Consider the following 17,438-nt stretch of genomic DNA (forward strand, 5'->3'; position numbering starts at 1 on the left):
ACCTTGAAACATACATGACAAGGTTCTCTCTATTTAATACCCTGCAGTCACTGCCACCTGCCTTATATTCTACCATTAATAAACTGATACAACTCACACTTGGGATGGACTTGATTTTCTTCTCACCACCACTCCAGTGACGAGGCTGTTACCAAACTTTACCATCCCAGAACCACGTACCACTGTGTGAACAGCACTTAAAGGCCACCAGCTCCAAAGAGACCAGAACTGGAAAGGCTAAAGGACAGGCTGACAGGAAAATAAGGCTCTTATCTTGTAGCAGGCAGCAGTACTAAACCTGCTGCTACAGTAAATGTCAGTAACCAGAATTAGCTGTAGAACCTGGGAAGTTCCAGCTTAAACACCAAAGCAAATCAAACCAGAACTATTATCAAAATTCAATGAGTATAAATGAATATAAAAATTCAAAACATTATCTAAGATTGGTTCTTCTCTATATACTGAAACTCATCACTTTCCACAGTGACAGTATACAGACAATACATAGTGTTCAGCTCAGAGAGCCTAGCTGTCACAGTGTAGTATGTGGGACAAGAAATAAGATTATCTTCAATAGAATAGTAACTGACTACCAGACTTTATAGGGTTAGTCAGCCAGCTCTTCCTCACCACCAGGAAGTGAATACACTGGTGCTGAGAAAGAGTTCAGAACAAAAGCTTATGCACCCCTAGGCACTGTGTTTTCTGAATTCACTGGATGATATTTTAAAGCAGAGTCTTTCAAAATGGTATAGGCTAGAGATGACACAGTCACATCAAACAGTAACAAAGTCTGCATGTGAAAGATAGAGAAGAAGTTTGGAACCTCCTTGGCAGGCACAGATAACATAAGGCATCACGGCTACTCATGGATCCAAGAATAGAAATTAATTCAGTGTGCGAATCTGTGGCTCACGATGGTTTGTTTCACACTGAAAAATCCCATCTGCATTTTTATTCATGGACATGGTACTGATCATTCTTTAATCCCTCTGCTGTTCGGCATCCTTACATTAACATCAAGAGATGTTATTCTCTCTAATTTTAATGTAGTCACATGAATTATGAAACAGTACATGGAGTATCTTTTCTCGCATTCTTGTCTTATTTTTGTGGTGCTTACCAACTCAAACAAGCCTTTATGAATATCTATTGACTTTAAAAAGATATAATGTAGAAATAGCTAATCTTCTATTTTAACTTGATCTATAATCCCTCCCACCTTTAAAACCCTCTGTGGAAAAACTCTCTAAATTTTATTTCCATTGGAGTTTGCACGGTGCACCAAAAAGTCTGCAAGAAAACATCCCTGAAAGTTTTAGAAAAGCATATGGAAGATGGGAATACACCTATTGTTACTCTGGTACACTGCTGCATGACTTACAGACTACAATATGGTGAATGATACGTGTAAGAGTACTGTGGGAGTCTGAAATGCAAACGTGGATTCTGCACAAAAAAACGTTTTGTTTAAACTTCATTAGCTACTTTGTCTTTAATACTATTAAAAATATGGGCACAATAGGTTTATAATGAAGTTTTGATTATTTGCCACCTACTTTAAATAAATGTACACATTACTAATGTCTGATAAGTTCAAACTATGTGATTATAGTTCACATTGTTATGTCTAGACACGTGCTAGTTGAACTGACAAATATTATTTTAGTCCCAACAAAACCTAACCTTTCACTGAAGTTGGAAAATTTCTTTAATGTATTGAAAATATTACCCTACACTGTGAAAGCTACTGTTTATTAGCCTTCCCTACTTTCTATGCAGACAGGTATTTCCTATGAATGCATGATAACCAACAATACCGTAAGTTCAGTCCATAATAACTGGCATGGAAAAGAAAGTAAGAATCTTCTGAAATCCATCACAGTGAAATGTGTAGCTGTAATGTATAGTTGTAAAATATAAATGTATAGTTGTAAGTAACCTCATTTTCAAGTTCAGCCTGTATTTCTAGCCTCTAAACTGACAAAAATAATTATTCCCTGCCAAAGAAAAGATCCAGCAGACCTGCAGTTTTTAACATGCTGGTTTTGAACCCTAAGGGAAGATAGAGGGTCCTCAAAAATGTTCAAAGTGCTAAATAAGAAACATGAGCAACTAAGCAGCAGGTGTAAAATCAACTCAGGGAGCTCCCGACCACTGAAAGAGCTTCCAAAATCTTCAAATCAAAAACGCTGATACACTGTGACAGGTGGAGAGGTCAGGTTTCAGTTGTAGGATGATGCTTCTAAACCTATGAGGACAGACTTGGGTAAGGAACTGGTTCTTTGCAAGGCAGTTGTCACCATCATAGTTCAGTTTCTCTGATATACTCAACAGACAAACAGCAACCAGCAAAGATCCTTACAGTCTGCATTCACACACAGATTTGTCCATTTCTGCAGGACACAAGCACAGAAAATGTAGCCATATTATAACAAAGGGAAAACACCTGTGCCGTTTGATGAGCTAATAACACTCTTGAGAAATACATTTGCAATACCAGATTTAAAAAAAAAATATAAATCAATCCCCAATCTCAAAAAAAAAAGAAAAAAGGATTTAAAGACCCAACTGACCAGTGACTAAGCTCTGGAAATAATCCAAACTAGTCCAGATTCATTTGTTTTTACTGTATATTTTAGCTTAAAGAAAAAGCACTTTTCTAATATCAGTGATAAATTCAAACAGCTTAAAATTAAACGTAGTACAGTCTCAAAATCATAGACATCTTGCTCATTTTCATAAATCACCTATAACAGCAAACTACTTACACCTGTGTTTCACTGAACTCAAGTGAAAATAAAGGAGAAAGACTTGTTCTACTGGCCAAGACTTACATGTATTGGTGAAGCAGGATCAGGCTGAACGCTCTAAAAAACAAAACAGAAAATAAAAGTTTCCTTACAGGATTTTGCCTTCATAGAATTTACAAGAAATTCAGCAATTGCATATGAACTTGTGTCCTACCTTTAGGAGAGAATACTGGCAGCTGGCCATCACGAGACAGAACAACAGAACCCAGATATCTTTACAGAAGCCCTGATTCAGAGTCAGGAATCCAAGAAGTGAAACAAGAACTACTAGAAAGACAGCAAATACATTCTCCTTTATATCTTCTGTCCTATATGAACAAAAGTGTTAAGAAAATTACAGTTAGTTATATACTCATTAGAGCAAGGCAAGTCCATCTGCAGCTGGTATGAACTGTCAGTGCTGGATCTGAGGTTTTGCTCCCAAAACTACATTTCCATGTTCAACAGTATTTCACCCCCACGCCAAAGACCTTATTCACAAAAATGTGCAGAAAAAAAGGCATATGCACTGAAGTCCAGCACTCTCCAATCTCACTTCCCAAATAGAATTCCACAATGGAGCTGATTTGAATGTAGGCAAGAGTATGTTTATTTAAAAGAAACAAAACACAACCAAAACCACAACAAGAAAACAGCCACAAAGAACAACACCCAAACACTTTTAAATGAGGAAATAAGACATATATTTTTTCATTAAATTAATGCCTAACAACAAAGAATTAGATGAAAGACCAAATTCGTCACCTGATGTTTTATTTGTTTTATCTATCAGAACACAGAAGCTGAGATAAAAAAATATTCAGGCGATAACAAAAGCATTTATCAGCAGATGCTTTCCATGCAATTGAAACAGACAGATAAGACACCACAGATACGTATCTGCTCTGGACCTAAGCTCCCTGACTATATAGCCTGATTTCTGCAACATATAAAACTGTCATCTGAAATTTCTGCCGTGAAGCCCCCCGTATCAACATGTATGGCACAGCACCCACCCAAAAGCAGAGACAGGAGAGCCAGCAGCCATTAGGTTTGTAGGCTAACATGTTTGAAGGTCCTAGTAGTCCGGTAGATTACCACATGAGGCATAATAGCAAAGGGTACTGCCTGCAGAGTCAATGCCAAATGAAACTGAGGGACTAGAAAAAGGAGAGATGCCAAAACAAGAAATTTTCTCTAAACAAGTAAACCTGAACTGGAACAGAGGGAACAGCTGAAAGATCTCCTCCTGAATATCACACCATAATTTTATTTTTTTTAAAAAGATCAGAGTACTTGGTTTACAATATCTTAGGACTCTTCCACTTCTGTATTTTTGCACAAAAACCTGATATTCTCATCAGAAATCTCAGAACTATTGGTTCCAACAGCTGATTGTCAAATTAAAGACTATTCTACAGGCCTGGTGCTCACATGAATCAAAACCTCTGCTTGAAGACAAATGGTAACAAGAACCACCAAGATCAACTCTGAAGAAAAACATTTTCTTTAACTTAAAGCAAACATGCATCTGTCTACTCAACCTGAATATAAGACACTAATACAATGTTCACTAATTCCTTCTCTAGTGGTCAGCATTGCTCTAGGGACATGTGGAGCCACCCACTGTAACACCACAGAGAGTTGCATTAAAAAAGCTTACCTGTCCAACAATGCCAACAAGGTAAGACGATCATACCAGACTTTAATCCATTTGCCAGGGAATATAATAAACCTGTAAAAGTGCCTGTTCAGTTTCCGTTGTGCTGAAGAACATGAAGAATCCTCAGGGTCCTGGCTTGGTTGCTTTAAAAACAAACAATCCAGACATACACAAAAACTCTTTCATATTTGACATATGGCTGTCAGCAAAACAGGTGTTAAAATGCCAAATTTACATGAAGTTTTAAGTTGTTTGTTTTTTTTTTTTTTTCTCTAAAAGGGATAGTTGGAGCATATTTATTTTATTCATTTTAAATTAGAAACAAAAATATCACACCCGTTTACTTACTGCAGATGGACAGAAGCTACATCAGTTGTGGAGCTCAACAGTGATAACATGCTTTAAACTTAAATATTAAATATTAGTTTAAAAAATAATTTTGTTTTATACCCAACCCAGTGCTTGTCTAAAGTTGGGTTTTTTTAAGATTTTTCCATGCATCAGGCTAATCACAGCCCAATGCTATAAAAAAAACCCCACATGGTAAGACAAATCCTCATTTTTAATCAGAAAAATCGAGTAGGCTTTAAGGCCTACAGACGTGACTTATCAACTGTCCTTCCAGAATACTGCTTTGTTTCTTTCCTGAGATGCTTCTAATACCACATCAGGTGCACATCCCCAAGAACAGCAAGAGAAGAAAAAAAAAAATGCAAAAAAAGCACAAACATCACTAGTCTCTAATCTTACCATCCAATTCATAAATCCAACCTTTTGGATATTGCTTTTATCATATTCTAAGGCCTTTTCTTCTTGTCTGAACTACAGCGTTTCAGATCTCCTTCAATGCTACACCTGTACTCCTTCACCAACACTTGTGGAGAGGGAGGCTTATCTACAGACCGTCAGCCAAGACTGCAAAGCTAGACAACAGAACAGAAAAACCCCACTCAAGTCGTGATTTCTTTCCAAGGTATACTAATAATTGAGGGGGGGAGGGGGGAAATCATTTTGCTTTCAAGAAGAATTTGAGATTTGTAATCACAGTAAAGTCCAGTGGTTTTCAACCTCCTTCTAGTCTGCCCCATCTCCCTCATTGTTAGAGATCAACATAAGATAACAAATATACCTATTATGGAACTCTAGGCAATGTTTACATTAGAATTATTTGTGTTATATTAACTTCCCTAGTCAGAGAATGTGATTTCTGTGTGAAGTCATTAATCATCATCTTGAATGGTAACTGTTAGCAATACACTTTTAAACAACCTGTCCACCTGCACAAAGGAATTGTTCAATTTTCTCTCAGATTATTGGAATAATTTCTAATTTTCACTTTCCAGGAAAGCAAATTTTATGCATAATTTACATGTGACAATGTATTGCTGCATGTCAGCTGGGAACCAACTCATTGATATCCTCAGTTTGTTGAAAAATGTGAAGTAAAGCAGGCTAGCTTAAGCTTCAGAGAAAGAAATTGAAGTTTATGCATTTTACCTCATGCCTCTGACTGACTAAGGTGTACAGCCATGCAATGCTGGGTAGCTCAGCCTCTATCAGCACAGGACAGAAACTCACTCGTGTTTCTGAGTGTACACACATGCAAGATGATGCTGGGCTATTTGGTATTCTTTCACTTATTAACAATTCCAAGTAATTTAAAAGCTGTGGGACTGATTGAAATCCCTTCCCCATACTGAGTTTAAAATCTAAAAGTAGTTTAGGTACTCCAAATTTTAATATTTCTACTACGACCACTTTAAAAAGTCGCTTAATTATGAAGATGGGGCATTTTTAAAGAAAAAATATATTTTGAAATATTACATTTGCTAATACTGGCACAGTTTTGTTTCTCTTGGGTCCTATTTCCCAATAGAAAGTCATGTGAAACAATCAACTGCAATCGTTAACTTCAAGTCATCTAATCTAAATTGCTCACTATAACTAAACAAAAAAGAAATCAAAATGGTGGCAAAGAGTCCATTAAAAACACCTGAGGATCTGATTGTTCAGTTCTTGGAACAGCTTAAGACATATTTAACTGAGTGCGTAAGTGAACATTTTGGCTCCTGAGGAACTGTAACATTTGGATGAAGGCCATTACACGAGGCTTGCAGTATTTGGGCTGGAGTCAGATTTTGAAGCTGTGTTTGGGAAACTCTATGACTAGCCCTAAGCAAGTCACTAAGTCTAATTGTGTCTCTTATCAAAAAAAAAAGGGCTTACAAAAATTCACCTCATAAAATTATATGGTGTCAGAGACAGTCTGAAACCCTAGCTTCCTTGAAATCAATGACAAAACTTTTCCTGACTTACATAGGCTCAGAATTTCATGTTTAAGAAAAAATCAGAAAACACGAAGTTCTGAAATTACTGCCTGGCCTTGTTACAAACTTGCTATGCGATCTTGAGCAATGCATCATACTTCTTATTGGTGCAGTTTTCCCGTGGGATGGGGGGGGGGGGGGGGGGGGGAGGAGGGCGGTGGCAGGCATAATAATTGTTCTCTAATTTACAGGCAGTTTACAGGATTATAAGTATCTGGATAACATCTGAGTCTTTAGATGAAAGCGTCTGTCCAAATCTGAAATACACAATTCAGGATAATTTCCTGATCTTGAATTTAAAGTTTCTTCATGCAAATTGCTTCTAGCTTTAAGTTCCTGTGCAAAATCTAAGATGAAAGATAATTAACTGGCATTCTAAGGTTATTCATAAATATCAAACTAGAATTTGCCATGGGAGAAAAGAAAAGGTTAAGGCTATTATAAAAAGGAATTGTAAAAACAGATTACAGCCTTAAGCCACTGGTCACAGACCCCAGACACTGTAAAGTTCAAGTATGTCCACATATTACCATACAAACTCAACTCCGAAGGCCTTTTTCTTTTACCAGCTGCATTGAGGAGGTGGTTTTGACATTCCACAACAAGACATCCAGAAGTCTGGTTGCCCAATTCAGAAAAGGGAAACTAGACATGAGGCTTTAGGATAGTAACTAATCTGGAATAAACACTTCATACTATTAAAATCTGGTGGTGTGTCCAAAATACTAACAGCTGTGTCTTCTTTCTTTCAAATGACATAAGACTGAAGACAAAAGATCAACTTTTTAGGTGATGGAGTCTTTAACTACTCCCCTAGGACACTACTCGGTGTCAGCAGAAAGCAGCTGAATTGCATCCATCAACATTAAATATATCTTCTCCCACATGAGCAATACACCAGGCAAAGTAGTATAGAAAATCAACAAAATTGTCTCAGCAACAAGCCTGCAGCATTTGTTTATAAAGCAGTTTATCAAAATGCTAGAAACTGAGATATTACAATGTACCCGTGGGCTTTCTGAAAGGGTCCTTCGTGCCACCATCAGTAGGAGCTGCTGCTGAAGTGCACTCGGTGCTTGATCTCCAGAAGATGGTTCTTGGCTCTCTGAAGTGGTAGTACTAGAGGAGCTGAACTGTATTTCACTGTGCACAGACAGGAGAAAGAAAAATACTGTTTTAAGCAGCAGTATTTTTCTAGTATTTCTGAAACATTTCAGGAAGAAGCCTGTAACTACATTACTGGTTGGCTCACAGGACGTGAAGCCTTCTACCTCCAAACCTGAAATCTAGCCCGGGCCCACAAAGCAGTTAATGCCCATATTTAGATACACATGATCTACTGCATCCACTGCAGAGAAACAGATACTTCTTTACCATAATTTTTCTCATCCCGAGATGAACGCTTACAATAAATCACACTTCAGAATTGCCTTTTTCTGTCCACTGACAATAATTCAGGTCAAGAGCTGCATATTTACAGAGCAAAACTGAAGGGTAGCTACTGCAGAGATCCTGGATTAGCTTTCAAGCAAGCTCATTTAGGTACTAAACTAGTCTGGCCTCATCTGCACTGAATTCAGTGAGTACTAATTTACCCTACTGAGAATTCACGCTACAAGAACTTCCTTCTGCCCTAGCAGGATGACAAAAATACATGGGCTAATTCACATAAGGCTAGCTCAGGTATCCCACGTACTGAGCATAAATTCACCCTGGGAGGGCCCTGAGCAAGATGCTATTTCTCCCTCCCCCACCTGGTGTTTACTGCTTTATGTTGTAGATACAGCACTTCAATGGTTTACTTCAGGAAATCTTCTGCACTTATGGCAGCAATATCTGTTGGATTGCAAAAATGGTTTGCTACCATGACATGACTGACTGGGTCTCAGCAAGAACTATATTGAAATGAAGTAATTGTTACCTGGAGAAAAGGTCTATTTTGAATACTTCTTGCTTATTCTCTTCCATATGGGGTTTATATATCAGGCACCCTGCTCTGAGCATATTACCCCTCTGCCTCTGGATGCATGCCTTGGGCTCTTATTACTTTCATAACTGCATGAGGTGAAAACACTTCAGTGCTCATGCAAGGTATTCATACCTGTCGTTCCTATTTTCCATAAAGGAAAGACGAGCAGGAAGAAACTAGAGCAATCTGCCTACATTCAGCCAGGAAGCCCGTGGCAGGGCAAAGAATAAAACTCTCATCTTGCATACCCTACGCTTGCCCCCAAGCCACCTTAGTAATTTTAGTTAACCTTCCTTGTCTTTGGGCGCCAATTCCCCAAGCCTGTCACATAAACCCTTGTTAATCTCAACAAAAGGGGCTTTAAAATTGTGGCTGTCCTGCACATAACTGGCTGTTACCTTACACTGAAGTGGCTAGCACTGCGCTGGGATAAGATTCAGTGTCTGGATTACTTAGAAGCAGAGCTGAACAGTCACACCAACAGCTTGAAACACACTCACTCTCTCCTTCTCCCCTCCAGGACTTGCTAGCTCTGCCTGGACCAACAGGAACACCAGCAGCCTTGGGATGTCACCAGAGGAGCCATCAGCCCTCTGGTCTCTCAGCCAGACAGTTTAGTTTTTTCAAAGCCTTGACTACTATCAGGCTTGGATCCCAAACCTGATAGTCACCATCTGCCACTCCAGCAGAGCCATCAGCTGAGTAGAAAAGAGGGTGCCCCCCATTCCTGACCTTAATGGCTTCCCCTGCACTCCCCACTCCTCCTACTACAGTCAGAAGCATGATCTGCTCCACAGAGTCAGGACAGCTGTCATGTTCCCTTTGGGGGACAGTAGGAAATGAGGACTTGGTCCAACCAAGTCCCAGCCACAAGGCAACCCTCTGGAAGAAGGTATCTCCTTTGCGGGAGCACATCTCCTTTTTTAGCACCGTGTCAGTGGTCATTAACAAAAGAGAACAGAAGGGACGGGAACAGATCCAAGATCCTGGATCTCAATCAACAGATTTAAGCAAGTAGAAAGGGGAGGAAGGCTAGAGGCATACCTCCCAGGTGGAAGATTCTCACAGATAAGGACTACAGAGGACAGCCACACCTTTTGCAGATTCTGAAGGGTGACCTTGCCCAGCTTGAAAACAAGCAATGGATTTTGTGTTTGGTTGGTTTTTTTGTTTCTTTGGGATGAGCTGTCCTATTCCTTTCATTGTGGGTGCAACCCTGGGACTCCCTGTTCACAGCAGGAAAAAGACAAGCATGGCCCAGGGTATGCAGGAACACTACCCCAGGAATTCCTGCCCAAAACCATGACACAGTAAAACAGCAGGTGTATAGAACAATGGCTGCTCATGCCTTCCTTCCTAAATGAAGAGTCAGTCTCCAATATCTTTCTTCTTCTTTACCTGTTTTTCTACAAAATCCAAGTGTAGTCAAGAGTATTTCTGGATTGGACCATGTCTTTTATCCCACTTTTACCAGGAATGGAAATGGCAGAAGGATAGGCAGGCCAAAATATTCCCCTGGTACTCAGCTCTATCAGTTCTTAGAAATCAAAATTCTTTTACTCATAAGACTCTTCCAAGAATAAACTTAAGAGATCAAATCATCTCCCATCAGACTTGAAGAAAACCAAAAAGCCAAGAGCGCTCAGAGTCTATTTTCTGTTTACAGAAAAAAATTCATGGTTCCCCCTATCAGCAACTGGCAGAAGAGTCTGCAAGCAGCTGGGACACTGACTGTGGGAAAAATTCAAAAACTTTGTAGGCCTGAAAAGGATATTAGGGCAGAGAAGTTGGGAAGGCAGAGTTAACAAAACAATAGTTCCAAAATCAGAAGCCATCATCCGGCCTTCATCTGCCTCCTACTCCTTTTATTCATCAGTCATATCTCTCTGTGTCTTCTTACTCTTTCCTCCTCTTCTGTTCCCCTCAGATCTCGTTTGCTGTTTTTTTCTTCCTTATCCCTATTTTCCAAACATTCTGATGTTTACTTGCTACCCCTGATGCTGAATTGCTTGTACAACTGCTTAGAAGCTGTATGTCTCATCAGATGACATTGTTATCACACAGAGCAAATACCAGTGCAATGGTGGTGTTTGTATTTCTGTAAGCCTATAAACTAGATTCCATAAATTTATTACCATATATAAATAAGAGTAAACACTCTCTAATCATAAAATCATTATAACAGACCTGATCACAGTGTAACATGGAATCTTGCTAAATAGAAAATCTGGCCATTTGCAGAATCAAATTAATGTTATCAATATCTACTACAGTAAACTGCACTGCTAATGTAAGCAAAGGTATAATTGAACTAAATTCTGAATAATAAATTATTAACTAAAAATATCTTTGATAAACATACAACCTATGCTGATCAAATGCAAAAGATACATAGCACCCTCTACCGGTAAATGGTTATAAAGTCAGTAATTTTTTTCTGGCTCATAATTCAGTTTTGTAAGAACACTGAGTAAATATAAGCAACATAAGCTAGTTGAGCAATCATACAACACTGTGAATGTTTTAGTATAACCACACAGCACTGGAAAAATTGTTTTTTTCCCTCTCTGATTAGTCTGTGACAGTTGCCTTACACCACTGACCATCTGGCCCAAGCCACAGCCTGTCATCCCCTTTGTTAAGCATCAGCTAGCCTTGAGTCTGAATATGTCTCAAGGTAAACTTATTATACAGGCATGCCACAAAGAATTCCTCGTTAATAAAGTTGTTTTGCAGGTCTTGGTTAAATTTCATTTTAACCTGCATATAGGAGAAAGAACAAGAAACCTTGTAACCAACATTACAACGGCCACAATAACAAAGCATCTTCTTGGTCCTCATGCGCTTAAAGCCAGAAAGATCCCACTAGATTGCTTCAGGCAGCTGTCTGGGTCTCTACAAAGCTTAACAGTGTGTAAGAAATATCCACAGCAATAATAATACAGCTAAAAGCTATTTGCAATACTCACTAAAACACCACTCAAGTCAAAGCAGCTATGGCTGTGATGTTTGAAGAAGAGCCAGAGTGAAGCTCCAAGTTGGGGATCTCCCCTTCTGTACATTTACCGAGCAATCACTTCTGAGGTATTGGTCTGAGGTGCGTTCAAAGTACTTGCTGAAACGAGCTCTAAGCAATCCAGTTGGTACAGGAGTCAGGTAGTGCTAATGACATAGCAGGAATTCCAAATGCCCTTAACTTTTGTGTCCTTTCAAAACAGTCAGTTTGTGGTACAAACACAGGTATCTGAACTGACACTGAAAGTACTGGACCAGCAGCAGCTCAGAGCTTGCCAATGGTGCCTGTGTCTCTGTCTCTCAGTGCTGTTGCTTATGTCTTACCACCACCACACCTCAGCAGCTTTGCTGCCCCTCACCTAAGATGGCCTCCCTGACATTTCATGTCCCAATAACTTTTACACTTCATCACACAAGCCTCTTGCTACATCTCTACTCAATGCTCATCAGGTCTCCACTACAAATCTGCCAGCATTAATCTGACCACAGTATTGCACAATTTAGGATGGAGATTAAATCCACTAGTTGTGGATACTGCCTTTCTAAGCAGCAGATGATTTACAGTCCCCAATTGTACTACTAAAAAATAACAAGACTTAAAAAACTAAAATAACTGAAAATAGATAAGGAAACTGAAATATGCAAAAGTGAGAGCAGCATTAAATTTGGATAATGATGTGACAAACCCAGTCATATCAAACATGGAAAAAGAGAAGGCAGTCTTCACTTCTTTTGGTAAGAAAATAATAGTTTCAGAAAGAATAAAATTAATTCAGAATGCATTACACCCTTACTTCTCTGTACTCGGATTTTTTTTTTGTTTTGATAACAAGCATATAAATTGATAATTTGTAAGCCTATTACATTTCAGAGCAAAGATAAATGTACTAATAACTTTTAAAACAAACAGCATGTAATAGCTAATAAACCAGAGGATGCGTTTTGAGAAGATGCAGCTTTACTAGAATGAATTTATTAAAAGCACCCACGGTTCCACTATCTCCAGAGACTTTTAAAACATCCCTTTTAGCTCTCCTTATGAAAGGGTGGGGGAAGAGAAGACAGTCCCAAAAGCTGGAGGACTATCGAAGCTCCTAGTACTGAGCAGGATTTTGCTGCCATCATGTGGCAGCAGGTTCCCCTCTCATCTCCCGAGTTTGCCTCCCTGCCCTGTGTCCAGAGAGTGAAAGGCGGGCTAAAACCCCCTACAAATATAGGAAAGGATTTTAACTGACCAAGCTAACACAAGGGTTTCCTCCTGTCCCTAGCAAGCAAGCAGGAAAACATTACTGAGTTTGTAAAAAGTACTTTTCAGAAAAATCAATGGCTTCATTATAATTCAAACATTACCGTTTTTACCACGTACACGCATCACACTCATTTCTATGTTCAAGCAGCACTATGCTTAGGTGACCAGTTCATCTGAAATCACTGAATCCCAAAAGGAACTATATAGCATTTGTCACAACCATTTCAAAATGTGCTCAGCTGCAGAACTGCACGACCTGCCAAGCAGCTTTAAGAAACCTTTAAGAGTCAGCAGGCTATCACTAGAGCAGTGGGTGATCTTTGTTATTCGGGTCACCTTGCTGAGAAATATAAAGATATTTTAGTGATACAGTATTCTGTCATTCTAAAATGGCATTTTGAAACACTAAAAATGAAAAAAAAAAAATAAATCTATTTATATGTCTACTTTATCCTGAGGAATAAGCCTCAAAGGTTCAGGGAATGTACTGAAGTATTAATGGACTTACACAAGAGACATACAGTACCACTGAGGCATTCAGATAAGATACTTTCATATAGTATAATGCACTCAAGCAGCTTATTCAGGGACATGAATGTAAATCAAAGAAGTTAACTCACTGAATACTTCTGCCCAGGGCCAGAAGCACTAGTACTCCACAGCTGTACTAGCAGGTAACTGTCACGTCCCGCTCCGATGAGGGGGGCAAGTGACTCAGATTCGCAAATCCCCAATTGGAGCGGACAACAAGTCTCCAAGTTCAAGCATTTATTAACTACTTACAATGCACTAATTGAACACATGATAATTGGCCAAGTACAGAGCAAGTTGTGGTGAGCAATATAATATGCTTTGCATTTCTTAATAGAAAAAGGAAAAGAGGGAGATAGAGGGAATGGGGGGATACAGATCACCGGTCTGGGTTCCTGCGCTGATCCTGCCGGCAAGGGTTCCAGGAGGCGGCCGTCTTCTTCGCTGGCATTCGTCTTCTTCCCTTCACTGCTTTCTCCAGACGGTCGGGGGGGGGCAGGGAGAGGGGCAGAGAGAGAGAGAGCCCTTTCTTCCCCCCTTTGATTTATACCCATTTTCCTTGGGTCCGTCCCCTAGGTCGACCCACATAGCTACGTATCCCATGTACAGGGAGGGGTAAGGTGTTTCATGGGATGATGTCATTAGCATGATCATGACAGCCCTCGTTAGCATATTGAGGGGTGTCAACTTTAATATGCATTTTGTGGATAATGAAGCAAAGTTCATTCACCGGACACATGGCCCTTGAAATTTGCCCAGGTGCCCCAGGGCAGAGCCGTCCTGTCTCCACAGGGCTCTCTCCCCCAGCTACATCGGGCAGCGTTATCAGCTTGGGCCTTCACAGCATGCACCCTGTGACTCAGAGTTTTGTCTTGCGAGTGTTTGAGGCATTTCTTCAATCAGCCTCAACTTTTGCTTTCCCAGGTTGTTTGTCTTAGTTTCTCACAGGCCTGGTTTCTCGTCTCTCACAGTAACTTAAATTACTTTCAGAGAACTTGTTAGTCACTGCTTTGCTGCAACTACTTCTTTTTAACTTATTGGCCATGCTGTTGCTGAAAAAATAATATTCTCAAAGCAATCAAAAGTTTAAGCAATTTTTTTTTTTTTTATACAGTTCTTTATCTGTACTGCAAAGCATTTTAGACTCAAACTGTAATAGAGCTTCTTAGAAGCCTGGTTTTAGTGTCAGACCCTCAGCTAAAACCATGAGTTTAGAGGACCAATTGCTCAGACATAATATGCAAAGAGCCATACGAGTGCATGAATTGTATTGGTATGGATGAACCACGCGCAATAATAAAATATACATAAATACAATTATATACATAAAATTATATTAATAATTATCTACATAAATTTTAAAAAGATACATGACCAAGAAAGCAGGAGAAGGCTCAAGCTAGAATAATTTTTTTAAAGTATACAGCAAGTTAGGTGTATATATACAACTGATTTCAAGTGAAAGCCCAAGTGTCACTTAGGCAGGGAGGAGAATCTACAGTTAAGATAGAAAGATGGATTTTTTTGTGAAGGCTGGGCAATCATTCTTTCTCCTTCAGTTTTCAAATATTTCAGCTGCTTGCCATACATTCATTTCTGTGGCCTATCTTATGTTTTTATTTTAAACTCCAGTTTCTATTACACATACGAAGCACAATACCCTTCTGATGCAATTCATGGCTACTGCTGACAGTTGCCAGACACATGAAGTGATAAACTGCAGCAAGAGGTCCAGCACTTAAACCTATATATGCATTTGAATGAATCCAATGTTTTTGCAACACGATGTTAAGTTGCTGTCGGTAAAAACTTGTATTGTTCTGAAGAGACACCAACTCTACCTCTTTAAAATCAATACATGTGTATAACGATACCATCCTGCACAGAACTGGAAGTTTCAACACAGTTTTCTTCTCAGGTGTTTTAACACAGTAGAGAAGGAAATGGGCTCAAGAATACAAGCAGAATTCTTATAAATTGCATTCACTAAAACCCTAAAACCCAGAGTATTTCTTAAAAGAAATATAACTGGCCAAATGCTTCCACAGCTTGTGTGGGCACAACTCCAGTTAGCTTTAGAAGATCTAATCCTTGATTTAAGACACAGAATTGGCTTAGCCCCAAAATGCAGCCCTTTTGAGTAGAAAAAACCTCCACAAAAAAACATTTTTCCTTGGAGCTATACACATCTCAATTTTTCAGCTAACACAAAGAGCATTCCCATGTTGGTACAGACATATCCACATCAGGACTTTGTGTATGGACCACCTTCTATAGTTTTTTAAACGTAGTTAATCACAGCAAATATGTGTCTGTACACACACCAAAGAAAGCTCTGTGTTTTAAATAGAAAAAATGGCAATGATACAGAGAAAAGTGCTCAGACACCCATGAATACTACTATCTAGCATGACCCTACACTGTCATGCTCTTCAGGGATGTTTAATGATCTCATCTCATATCTGAATACCCATGAACATGTCAGAGATGAACTGCAATTTACCTGAGCAAAATAGCATGGCAAAAATATGAAACTTTTTTTTAAATAAATCCAGCCCTTCTTGAAATTAAATTTCTTCACATGAGCTAGCAAAATGCTATGCTGAAATAAAAATCATTGTGATAGATCATCAGTAAAACTTACGGAGGAAGACATCTGAGTTTCACAGTGCTATCATGCCTGTGAACTGCTTCAGGCAGTACAACTGAAGTTTTGGATAGTTTATTCCTGATTTGAAATATTTGCAAAATTATTTGAAGCAAAAAAAGCAGAAAGAATAATTTGAATGCAGTATCATTAAAGCATTTTGCAGATTATCATGTGAATATAGCTAGTTATTTAACAACTTTATACCTAACAGTATTATGTTTTGATATTGGATGTTGTGTTCAAGGTTTCTCCAAACACTATTCCTTTCTTTACTAAGAACACAATTCTAGACACAGTAAAAATTTAGTATACATTTCTAGTAGGAGCAGAACTACATAGAAACTATTCAAATAGTAAAGTGTGTTACATTAGTGCCTTCAAGTTTATCATAAACTTACTTTTTTGGAATATAAGGAAAGGGAGTAGAAACAGGCTCTACATTCAAGCAGTATATTATTTTAGTACAGTTTACATTAGTTGAACAGAGTTTTTCATAGATGTGAAACCCAGAAGGACAAAATGCCTATAGATAAACCTCTTGTATTCAAATAATTTAGAAGAAAAAAGCAGTATTTTCATACACACATTGAGAACAGCTACATTACCAAGAGGCATCAAATACTGACACATTTTTCTTCAATATCTATGTACACAAATGCTAAAGGCTCTCAACCTTCTAAACAAGAATATCAGTATGCAAAGAAAGCACATTTAGAAAAGTCATTAAGCATTAAAAAATATATTAGCCTTTTACAGCAAGTATGCACAGAATATATGATTGCTGTAAATTTATGTATTAGCATTGATATATAGAGAGGCCATATCAGCCTCTCTACTGGGGACAGATTGTGCAACTCATGCAAAAATCATTAATTCTGCTATTATAATTATTGTAATTTTAGGGGTTTATGCTTTCACTGATATCTACGAGCCACTTTACAGGTAATACCTAGATAATATGATAGCTCACATTTACCTTTTTGACTGCTTATCAAAACTGACTCAGTTAATTACAAGAGACACTCAAGGTAATTAAAGAAATCCCTAGGAAACATCTGCTTTCTGTCAGAGAAACAGACAGAAAAGGTGAGTCAGAGTGACACCTCCTTATTTGTAAGACATGTATTAACTCCATCTTGTTTCTCCTGACCCAGAAGACAACTGGACATCTTAACAATGCTTCAATGTATACATTATTTCACCTTGGTTTTTTAAGGATGTGTTCTTGTTAGTGATTGTGAC

General features: G+C 38.6%; 1 protein-coding gene across 1 annotated transcript in view; it reads right to left on the bottom strand.

Moving 5' to 3' along the window:
- The window catches only part of PCNX2 (pecanex 2), a 167,704-nt gene that overhangs the window by 121,793 nt on the left and 28,473 nt on the right, over nt 1-17,438 (bottom strand). Inside the window, exons 9-12 of the mRNA XM_074896744.1 lie at nt 7,790-7,925; nt 4,456-4,598; nt 2,968-3,121; nt 2,838-2,870 (exon numbers count right to left, since the gene is read on the bottom strand). Of these exons, the coding sequence (XP_074752845.1) occupies nt 2,838-2,870; nt 2,968-3,121; nt 4,456-4,598; nt 7,790-7,925 (466 nt within the window). The remainder of the gene's footprint in view (nt 1-2,837; nt 2,871-2,967; nt 3,122-4,455; nt 4,599-7,789; nt 7,926-17,438) is intronic.

The sequence above is a fragment of the Athene noctua genome, chromosome 1 (genome assembly GCF_965140245.1).
Source record: "Athene noctua chromosome 1, bAthNoc1.hap1.1, whole genome shotgun sequence".
Classification (NCBI taxonomy): Eukaryota; Metazoa; Chordata; class Aves; order Strigiformes; family Strigidae; genus Athene; species Athene noctua.